The 12,161-nt window shown below is 41.1% G+C and overlaps 1 protein-coding gene across 1 annotated transcript in view; it reads right to left on the bottom strand.

The window, feature by feature from the left end:
* The window catches only part of srrm4 (serine/arginine repetitive matrix 4), a 104,145-nt gene extending 93,142 nt beyond the window's left edge, over window positions 1-11,003 (bottom strand). Inside the window, exon 1 of the mRNA XM_049578533.1 lies at window positions 10,187-11,003. Within this exon, the coding sequence (XP_049434490.1) occupies window positions 10,187-10,389 (203 nt within the window). The 5' untranslated portion in view covers window positions 10,390-11,003. The remainder of the gene's footprint in view (window positions 1-10,186) is intronic.
* Window positions 11,004-12,161: the final 1,158 nt, after the last annotated feature.

The raw sequence follows: 12,161 nt of genomic DNA, 5'->3' as shown, positions 1-12,161 counted from the left end.
AGGAAGATTTTGGTTTTCTACAACATTTTGGTGACCTCCCTTAAAAGTACATCATTGTCTGCTGCTAGAATTATTCCTTTACTTGCTTTTGTTGTGGGGAAGGTTTTATAATCCTTTGAAACCCTTCTTATTTTAGCTGAGTGATTCAGTGTTTTCTGATAAATGGGGGATGTTCTACGAATCTCAGTTCTTATGAAACCTTTAAAAATCCCATTGGACAAACTCAAATATGTTCCATTTTTAAACTATAATTTCTCTTTGTTACTGAAAAGCTCATGTTTTCAGTGGAGGTCTTCACCCAACGAACAAATCAGCAGTCTTTGTCTTTCTGCATCACACCATGCACGAGACTTTATCAACAACACTAAGGCTTCTGTCAAAAACATGGGTAAATGGACTGTAGTGTCTTCTAGTCTTCCGATCACTCAAAGTGCTTCAACACTACATGTTGCATTCACCCATTCACACACACTGGTGGCCGAGGCTACCATACACGGTGCCACTTGCTACATAGTAGCCACTTGCCCAAGGATGTTTTGAGATGCAGACAGGAGAGGCAGGGGATTGAACCACCAATCTTCTGATTAGTCGCAACCTGCTCTGCCATCTAAGCCACAGCCAGGTGTGTCTCAGACCCCAAACTCAATTGTGAATTGCATATTAGCAAGGTCGTCCAATTTTGTTTTTGATATTACCAAAATGAGTTCATTCCAGAGCCAATGAATCCATCATACATACATTTAATTTTCTCATTGTTAGTTTTAAGGTCTGGGAATCATTAGAGTCACCACAACATAATTTTATTACGATACTTAAGTCATTGTACAATATTGGAATTTGCTGAGTATTTCAATAACATATATTGCAATATACTAAGATTTATCATCTTTTTTCAACTGCAAATTATGTCCCCAAAGGAAAACTTTATCAACATCGGTTTTATATAATAATATTACGTTTTCAGTCTGTTTATCTTACTTCAATCATTTTTATTGCAGTTGCAACAAAGTTGATAGTCCAGTGGGCTACCAAAAGTTTAACTTGTATTTGCAATATTAATAATTTACATGACAAAAAACTCATAGTATCGTCCGTGTACTGACACGGACGATACTATACTATGGCTCACCCCACCCCTATTACATTTAGGATTGGCCATATGATGGTATAGACTGTGCAACAACAGCAGAAATGTGTCCACCCCTAGAGGTTTGGCAACACCATTTCTACCATGGGAGTTATTCTGGGCAGGCTACGTAGCCAATCAGGGCTGGATTCTCATGTGATCTTGTGTTTTGGCATGATCTCAAGAATCCAGCTGTCTCTAAGCTAACGTGATTAGGCCAGACGTGGAGGATAGAGTGAAGTTGGCAATACAGAAACCTGTAAGACTTGAAATGATTCTTCTCGGGAATAAGCATTTTAGTTTTACTGTTTAGAGTCTTTGGTTTTTAACTCAAGTGTCGTCTCGTGAGGCAGCTGTTTCTTGTTGTTTTTTTTTTTTAATGTATGGAAGTTCCAAATTAAAGAAGGATATGATCAAATGGGATAAGGTATGGGATTTTAAACCACTTCTTAATTGAATTTAGAACAATTACTGTGTCATGCTTTTACCTATACGATGATGGAAAAATTTGGCCATACCGCCCACCCCTAGTTAGATTATTGTAATGTTCTTACCTTAGCAGGCATTCATCTGGAAATCAATTAATAAATTTTACAGAATTCTGCAACTAAACCAGAAACAAAGACAATTACAGAATATGTTACCCACCTTTTAAAGTCTCTACCAGTTTTCAACCAGTTTGTACCATGAATGTTTGTATGTACGATTTGATTAAAATGTTGACTTTTCCCATGTATGACTTGATAAGTGCTTTTACAAGAAACTTCATTATTACCTTGGCTTCCTTAAATACCTCCTAGCGCATGCTGCGACAGCGTGTCAGGTGTTAATCATGAGACACTGGTTCGATTCAAACGGATTAGCCCAGCAGAAATCAATGCCAAATATAAATCAACTCCACCAATTAGCACCTTTGTTTCAGCTCCAATTCCTGTGACATACACAATGCATCCTGAAACACACTCGAACAGTATTTAAAGTGTTAAGCCACAGACTGGTTTGCAATAAATGCATTGGCTATGTGGGAATCAATATCGAATGTGAATCCATTGCGGTGACAAGTCCGATTCCTGCCTGGGGTAGTCGGCATCATCTCCTACTCTCCTGTCTGCATGCCTCAGTGGCCGCATCCTGTGTGCTCTGAGTAATATGACACAGACACAGAGGGCGAGTTAACGCACACTGAAAAGATACCAAGAGAAGGACAGAGAGAGATACTGATGTAAGGAGAGGGAGAGAAGTCGGGCTAAAGATACTCAGCTATGAAGAGAGCAGAAGCACAGACAGAGAGATATAGAGCGGCAGACAAACCCCTCGTCCGTCACTAAATCATGTTTGTCATTCTTGCAGAGAGAAAGACAGAGAGATGCATTGTCCCTGGGGAAGCTCTGACTGCTACTCCTTGATGTTTTTGAGACTCTGTATCCTCTATTCATTTATTCCCATTCTCAGAACATTTTATGTCTGTATTTGTGTGTGTGTGTGTTGACAATTTCCAACGTGCTTTAACACTGAGGTGGCCACTGAAGAAATTCAAACCCAAGGCAAATCGTTTTCACTGTGACCACACAGGGGATGGACACAGACACATTCTTATTTATCACAACCTGGAAACATCTGATGACACCACAAAAAGCAGCTCTGATGGGACAAAGAGCACGAGTGATCAAACAGTCATAGAGGTTGTAAACAAGGCTCCCTACTGGTTGAACTTATTTTGAACAAAAATTGACCAGAATTCAAAACTGTCTTTTAAAGACAGAATATGTACTGTAACTTTTCTGCATTAAATTATCTAAAACAACGAGACCAATGTAATACATATTATTGAGTTGTTACTTAATCCCAAATGTTGCCAGAAATGTTTAAACCCAGTAAACTCTGTAATTTTAATCAAGGACAGAGTATGAGTCATTTGGTCGCCTTCGAGTTATTCTCTAATTTCAACATGGCAACATCTAAAATAATTGATTTGTTCACATCAAACAACTAACAACTAACTAAAATGTGACCTTTTTCATAGGACATTTTCATTTCAAGGTATGTGTGCTTTGATTTCAATCACAAAATATTAAATAAATTATCATAAATAGTTCACCTGTGTGTGTTTCCTTTGATTATTTTAAATTCACAAAGATATGATATACACTCTTTCGTCAGAAAAAATATGCCAGCTTTAAATGTTGAGCATATTTACAGTACAAACCTGGTCAGTGAACTATGAGGGCAAAAGCCAAAAACAAAATTAGCGTTCATTAATCGTAATTGTGGTAAAATGTTCAATTAATCGTGATGCTGATTTGAGGTCACACTAATTTTAACTGTAAATTGCTTTATTCAGTATTTTTACCAGTTTAAACCACAGGATCTGTTTGTTTTTGAGAAGCAGAGTGCTCTGTGGATAATTCGGCTCCCAGTAAATATCTCCTGAACATCTGGGTCTTAAGTTATCAGAGAACAAAGGTAATCACATGTTAGCAGGTGCTGGGCTATCAGCCGCTCTATGAGAAACACTGATTATTAACACGGAACTGCTTTGTTCAGAGATTACATGGAGCAGGTTTAGGGCTCATTTATACTCCCTTTACATACGAAAATGTATATGTTCGTTTCAAACGATGTTACGGTCACTGCCCACATACTTCCATGCACCCTTTACGTTGGCATGGATGTTAACCAATATATCCACCAGGAGGCAGCCAGCGTCAAGAAGTTTATGACAACAACAAACTCAAAAACAAACATGGAGACTGTGGAGGAGATACTGATAATGTACCTCTTGCATAAAAGACAAAAACAGGGGCAGTGTTGTAGGAGGCGGTGGTCGGTGAGGCTGTTAAATACATCGTGACTGGAGGACGGAGAATTCTTTTCTCTAGTACTGCCGCTGAAAGAAATTGAATTGTCATTTCTTCTTCGTGTCTCACTAGAGCTACGTATCGGGTAGTGACAGCAACACTGCCCCCATGGTTCCCGGTGGTACTGCTCCGTTTGGCCCGTATCCGTAAGCTTTATGGAAACGTGCAGAAATACAGACGGAATGAACGCGGAGCACGGACAGCAGGCTCCGTCCGTATCCAGATCCTTATTTAACATTGAGCATAAATGAACCTTTAAATCACCTGGTTCGTGTGTTTTGGAGAGGAAGAGACCTCTGCAGATAATTTGGCACGTGATAACAACCTCCTAAACAATGAACGCTAAAGGCATTCTGACTGGTGGAAACCGAATGCTGCAACATCATTGATCCGTCTTTTGCTATTATTTTGATCGAGAGCTGCAGATAATTACATATTGCACATTTAAACTGCAGAATATTGTCAGTTTTCATAACAGCAAAATGTCTAGGTTTAATTCAGCATCAGCAGTGGACATATGGTAACAGATTTTAGCTTGGTGGTTGGACGTTTGTTGGTATTAATGTTTCAACAGGGAGTGTTTCATGCAGATCCAAGCTGTGGAAGAGTTCCAACAGTCAGCCACGTCACATTAACTTTCACTTCCAAAACCAGGGGCACCCAATATAGCTTGTCCTATTCTATAGCATTCCTTTCAGGTACACTCACTGTCAGTTTTACCTCAGAATAAACTGGTAAAATAATCTGGCATGTTAACACTCTGTCTGATCTTCTAATGTGTTTTTTTGCTGTATTCAAAGATTGCAGCTATTTAATTGGTGAGCACAGTGTTATTATAACTGATATGATGGCCTAAGTCACGATGTCCAAGCTTTAATAAACTTGAATTATCTTTAATATAATACAATAGCTTTAACAGAAAATGTTGAGGTATTTCAGATTAAACTGCGCCTTCTAAAGAAGAAGACATTGCAATGTAAACTTCTTCCCCAGCTAAATGATCACATTAGGGACATTAAAAGAAAGTGCAGGAAAGCAGAAACAATTTGGAAAAAAGATAAACTTAATGATTCTTAATGTACGCTGAGAAGTCGAATGAAAATCCTGCAATCTTGTGTAAAACAAGCAAAGAATACATATTATTTCCACCTGACTGCTTTTTAAAGCCACAATTCCAGGATTTTATTTCAGATCACTGACTCAGTGATCAGTCCTACCCAGTTCTTTGGAGTCACCACGGCAAAATATGAAGAGGTCCTTAATCACTTTATCAATAAACCAGGCTGGATTATTCCCCCATCATGTGACTGTGAAATCGACACCAATCAGTCTGTCAATCCTGAATCAATCCTTCGCCTCAGTTAAATCCTTTTCCTGACCTCTAGATTTCTGTTTTTCTTAGTTTTAAAATCAGTTTTTCACACCACTGGACGTAATATTCACTCCATTATTAACTGTTATCTTTCCACTGGCACTTTTTCATCTAATTTCAAGCATGCAATTGTCCAGCCTTTGCTGAATAAGTTCATCCTTGACCCACTGGTTTTAAATAACTGTAGGCCTGTCTCAAAGCCTCATTCTTTTTAACAGAGATTATTTATAATCAGCCAATTCTGCTCTCTGCCGACAGCTTGATTTGGGTTCTGCACTGAAGGGATGGAGCCAAATATTGAACTATTTGGACATTCGGCCACTGGGAAGGTATTCCATTTTAAATTTGGGGTTTAGACATTTTGTTTGGGCTTTTGCTTAAAACACACCAAACCTTAGAAACTGTAGAATAACTAAATCCTTAAAATTGAATGCCATCATTAAAACGAAAGACATATGCGCCAGAGCCCAAATTCTAGCAATTGGGCAGCCTTACTGTGTTGACCACTTGATTTTGGATCATTTGGAAAAATTAATCGATATCAAGGATGTGTCACTATCACCTTACTTGTGGTGTCCCCCAGGGAACAATTTTAGGTCCTCTTTATTTCCCACTTCCATGCTGCCACTGGGCCACATACTTTAAAACACTATTGATTTTCATGTTTACGCTGATGACACACTGCTGATGTTCCCCTTAAACCTGAGATCTTAAACATAGCCTGACTCCTCAGCTGCCTTTCTGATCACAACAGCTGGATGGCACAGAGCTTTCTTCAACAACATTAATCAAAATCTGAAGTTCTTTTAATTGGCCCACCTTCTCTGTCAGCTCCTAATCTTATCTTGCAATTTAGGGCTTATATTTGACCCAAGCCTGTCATTAAACAACCAAGCAACTAGGGTTATACAGTCACGTTTCCTTCAGTTAAGGACTAATATCTTAAATCAAATCATTTATACCAGCTGCAGATTTTGCAAAAGTAATCCATGCCTTTATCTCCTCTCAGTTGGACTACTGTGATTCTCTTAACTCTTAAGTCACTTAAGTAAGTAAGTCATTTGCACGCCTGCAGCTCATCCACAAGGCTTTTAAAAACTCTGTGAAATCAGATCACATCATCCCGTTTTCGCATTTTTGCATTGGCTCCCTGTGGATTTTAGAATTGATTTTAAGATTTTGTGTCTAAATGTTCAGGCTTTGCACGGTCATGCCCCTAGTTATTGTTGACGTTAATCCGTTATGAGCCACAGCGCAGCCTGAGTTCCTCGGGCAGGAGTCTCCTAGTTGTTCAACGAATCGTTTCGTTTCCTGAGGTAACTGGGCCTTTTTTCAGTTCATGCCCTTCAGCTTTGGTACTTCCTGCCTGGGTATCTCAAGCTAGTCAACTCTGTAACATCTTTTACCTCACTTCTCAAAAGTCACTTTTATCGGACAGCCATTTTTTAAATTCTAACTGTGTCTGCATCCTGTTTGACCTGATTTTTCTGTGCTCCTCATTGTTTTACTGTTATGACCCGTGTTTTATTATTAAATAAATCTTGTAATCTCATTAATTTAGCATTTTTACGGTTTACTCTCTTGGTTATTCCTGTTACAGCCCTTTGTAATTCTGTCTCTAAAAGTGCTATATAAATATTCTTATTGTTATTCTTATTATTATTATTATTATTATTATCAATTTTGTGTAACAGTTCTGTAGTCAGTATTTTTTTAATGATTCATTTTTGTTTAGAACATTTCAAGCGTGTTGATTCGACCTTATGGTCATTCTTCAGGCTGTAGTTGGATTGCACTGCGCTCTGGTCTAAGGTGTTCCTGTTATTTTGTCCACCCCGCTGTATATTCCCACTGGTGCTGTCAGTGTACAAGCCCCTCCAAACCCTTTCCCTCTCTTCCTCGTTAAATCAGCATCTGCTGAGGTAAGAGGGCCTGAAACCCCCTATCACACACAAACACACACACACAAACACACACGTTCCCCCCTCCCTTGCACTGCATTCTCCCGAGCCTGCCATCTGCCACAGAGTTGGACAAGACCCCACTAACACGGCAGCCACACACACACACACACACACACACACACACAAGCTTACACCCTCATTTCAAACCCTTGCAATTGCTGGAAAACACGTCCAGTACAGATGCACATGAATGCACACACACACACACACACACACACACACACACACACACACACACACATTCCAAAGTTAGCCAGGCTGCATATTTAATGAGGAGCCCCCCCGTGAACAAAACAGCTTGCGGGGTCATAATGGTTTCGAGCAAAGCCCCACCCCGCTGCACAGAGCCAGTGAACTCCTCCCCTCCACTGTGTGACTGGCCTGAAGAGGAGCAAACAGGGAGGACAGAGAGGGGAGGACAGAGGGTGAACAACAAACTCTAATTACTCCTCTGTGGCTCACGGGCCCCTCCAGCATTTTTATTCCAGGAGTAAAGAGAGAGGAGGAGGAGAACAGAAACGAAGGGTGAGGATGGTGCAGGCAGAGAGAAAGAAAAAAAAAAAGACCCGTGCTGATTGAACATGAAACATCTCCCTGTGGTCTCTCTTCTCTCCCTCTCTGCTTGTTGTACATAATGCCCTCTCACTTTCACTGCAATTGTTCATCACCCCTCAGTTATCCACAGTGAATAATGATGTTTCCTCTTGGAGAGAAAGAGGCAGAGGAGCAAGCCTAAGGCCATGCATTCTGATGGTCTAAGCATTCCCCAGTCACACTCTGCTCGGGCAATATCAACAGTGCAGCAGGGAGGGAGGGGAGGAGGAGGAGGAGGACGCCTGAGCCTCCTCATGCATTCATATTCTCTAGGTGTGTGTTTGTTGTGTTTTACCCATTATTTACATTCCGTATCACCCAAAAGTCCCTCTGTATTTCACCCTTCCTGCAAAAACACACCGAGGCGGGACCAGAGAGAGGACAGCAGACGATGGAGACGCCGCTGTCGTCTTTGACTAACAGACTCGGGCGAATTAGCAACATTATGTCTGCTCTCTGGGGACATTCGGTCTCGCCTGCCTCTGCCGTGCTGCCATCATCGTCACTGTCACCCCTGCGAAGCCCGTGGAGGGGCAAAGCCACTTGAGGAGAGCTTCCTTCCTCAAGAAGCTAAAGCTGAAGAGACAGCTGGGCCCCGCTCCAGAGTCTCCGGCTATTTTAAAAAAAACTGCTCAGTTCATGGCAGCCAGCCACATTAAAGTTCACTTTTTTGAAGGATCATTTGCCATGTTTTTGCTTGTTTCCCTAAATAGATTTGAATCTATCGTCTGTACAATGTTACGGTTGATTGACAGAAAAATTAGTGCTACAGTTGTTGGGTTAGATTGCTGGGCTGGGACATAACGGAAAAAAAAGGCATTTGGTCATATTCTTCCAATAAAGTGTTTTTTTTAGTCATATCCTACAAGCTAATAAAATCTTTTATAGCCAGACCATGTGCAGCATTACGGGCCTGCTGTAATAGAACCCATTAAAGACACATTATCTGGTTCAGTGTGTTGCGCTGCCTGTGCCGATGTAGGATGAAATGGGCCATTCTAATCCTCATTAACATAGCTAATTTCACATAAGAGAAAGTTGATAGTGGGTGTCAAAACCATTCAAAGGTCACCCGACCAAGCTACATCATTTGATATGCGAACGCGCATGCGCAAATCTAAGTGTGGTTGTGTAAATGTTGTACCTGTTTGAACATTCATTATGTGCTCTGTTACATACACTGTAAGCCATTCTCAAAGGCAAAATGGTGTCACTGTCTGTGTTGTGAGGTGTTTGACAAACAGGCAGAGCAGTGCATGATAGAATATATAAAGTTGTCAAAGCCAGCATGTGATATTTGATCGTGCACACAGGAGCAGATATGGGATTAAAATAAAGGATAAGGAGGAGAAAAAGGACAACGTCTCTCCCTCTCCTCCGCTCTTAGGCTGTGAGTGTTCCTGCTAACCTTTGGTCGGAGGGATGAAAACACGTGACACGCTGCTCTGTCAACAGACGCTGGCACAAAGCCATGTCACAAGGGGAAAGAGGGGACAAGTGTGACATTAGAGGCTTGAAGATGCTGCCATATGACCTTTAGAGGGGACAATTAAGTGAACGTCACACTCTTCATGCCAGCTGTGTTTGGCTGTATGTCACATGTGTCACACGGCATACAGAAGCAAAGAGAGACCATATAAATTGGTGATCAGTTGTGAGTCAACACCGAAGACATATTTTGAGCTTTTATGATCTTTAAGCTTTGAGAAAAAAGATTCTTGGGTCAACACTGGGCTAAATTAGGATGAAAGGTTTTAAGACAAGTTACATATGAGTGCTGGTTATATGAAACCTAGACATCCAAAATGTAAAATTAATTTTTGACCAAATTTACCCCAGTTTTCAGTTTTCTTTTGACCTGTAAATTACCAGAAACATTGTCATTGTGACTACACGAACTTGCATGATATGATCAACTTCTCCCTTGTGCGACATGCAAGAAATCCAAAAGCAAATCTCACAATGAAAACTAGAACCTTTACGAATGTCTTGGCATAAGCAGACAACAAAGATACCTACAGTATGTGACACAAAATATGAGTTTAGAGGTTCTGACATCAGTACGTTTAAAATATTGCTCCCAAACATCAGTCAAAATTCATTGCCACTTGCTGATGTTTTGTATGACCAAACGTGTTACAATGGAGAGTTACTTCCTCAACAGACGCAAAGAACAGTCTTTGAACACTCTCACTGAAGCAGCTGGAGAGCAAACACATTTCAAACACGGAAAAAACACACTCCTACTGCGATTATAAAGTGGAGAACTCACTTGTTCACCCTCCTGCGGGCGGTGATGCTGGCCACGATGACGCTCTCCGGTCTCGGGGTGGCCACAGCCTTGAAAGTCCCCTTCCAAAACTTCTCAAAGAGCTGCTTCTCTCCCAGATGCTGGAAGCCGACAGTGCTGCTCTGCGATCCCAGGGATGGAGAGGGGCCACAGGGGCCGAGCTGGAGCGAGCACGGGGGCTGCATCTGTGCTTCTTTGGTCTCCGAATCAAAAACGATAGAGTCTACACACTCATGGAATCACACACACAAACACACACACACACACAGCCGGGCTGGTTGTCGCTCAGGAGCTGTCCAAGTACTGAATCAAACACGCAGCAACTGTTTTGCAGCGTCCTCTCCTCTCACAGCAGCAGGTCAATGTGTCAGCGCGTCTGTCTGCTCTGAGCGTGGGGAGAGGGACAAAAGCTGACCCTCTCCAACTGGAGGCTGGGTATTGTTCTTCCAGATGAAGGAAGGAGGGGTAGGGGAGATTGTGTTTCTTTCTCTCCGCCTCTCCTCTTTTCTCACATCTGCTGCTTTCTGGGACGGGGTCGGGGTTGGGAGTCGGAGCGCTCCTTGTTCTCCCGCGTGCTCCTGCCGGCAGCCTCACACAGAATTAGGCATCACTCACAAGAGATGGAGCATGTTTCAGTCCTGAGGGGTGAGAGAGACCAAGTGGATTTCTTGTTGCTGGAGTGCAATGTTTTGGTGTAGAGATGATTGGACGCCTACGCGTACCGGCTCAGGGCTGAGCGGGTGCCGAGGCAAGTGTCGCGGCGTGTCTGAGGGCAGGCGTGAATGTGCGTTGGAGAGTGTGAGTGGAAATCAAGTGAGGAGCTCAGCTGAGAGCAGCTTGTTTTGTGTCTCTCAGCCTGTGACGTCAAAGCTGGGGGCTGGACGCTGGGGAGAGGGACACCTTCTGTCATCCTCTCTCTGTCTCCCTCCCTCTGTCTCAGTGCATCACTCCACTATAACCTTGGTTAGGTTCACTTCTCATCCTAACGTGTGCCGGCATCACTTTCTGTCTTCCTTTCTTTATCTGTTTCTTTCATTCTTTGTGTCTTTCTTTGTCATTTTCTCCCCTCAGTCCTCCTCATTCTTTCCTCCCTCTGTGCTCCTTTATTTCTTCTTCCCTTTGCCCCCATCTATAATCCAAACATTCTCCGTGTCCAGGGTCTCTAATATGAGGATTTGTTGCTCATCTGTTTTTATTTAAATAATTGTAAACTGAACATCTTTGTTGGTCAGACAAAACAAGACATTTATAGACAGACGTTACCTTCAGCCTAGGGAAGTGATAATGTTTATTATTTATTTATTTTACTGTTTTCTGACATTTAAAGGCCAAATGATTAATCAATAATAGAAATAATTGGAATTGCAGTCTTTTAAATTCACCTTTTAAATCAAATAACGCTCGTCTGAATGGAGTTTAAAGGTTTTTTACAGCTGTTCTTAATAAATAATTGGACTATTGTCTGGAGTGAAACCTGTTGCTTTTGTTTATTTATTTTTACATTTTTATTTACATGTGCAATGGCCAAAAATCATAATCATGATTTTTTTTGGTGAATATTGAAACCACAGTTATTTAATACGATTACTTCCTGACTTTGGAAACATCCTGCGTTTATTGAACTTCAATTTAAAAAAATAAAATTTCATTTCATGAACCTGAAATATAATTTAACTGAAAAAAAAAATAAATAAATAAAAAAATTTGACAATGTCATAAAATAAATAGTGAATAAATATAAACACAGCCTAAGAGGGATCCCGCGTCCTTGGTGAAAGGGCTCTTTTACTCTGAGCAGCATGCATTTGAATGAACGGCAATAAAATTTAAATATAGGCTACTTCTTTTTTTCTGCCCCAGATGGTCTGAATAAGCCACTAAATTTGTTGCTAGTTACTTTTTAGAAATTAAGTCTCTAAGGGGGTCTGCAATGTTGCTAAATCTAGCAAGAAAGTTG

Source organism: Epinephelus fuscoguttatus, linkage group LG6 (assembly GCF_011397635.1).
Source record: "Epinephelus fuscoguttatus linkage group LG6, E.fuscoguttatus.final_Chr_v1".
NCBI classification, from domain to species: Eukaryota; Metazoa; Chordata; class Actinopteri; order Perciformes; family Serranidae; genus Epinephelus; species Epinephelus fuscoguttatus.
This window is presented reverse-complemented; position numbering and strand designations above follow the sequence as displayed.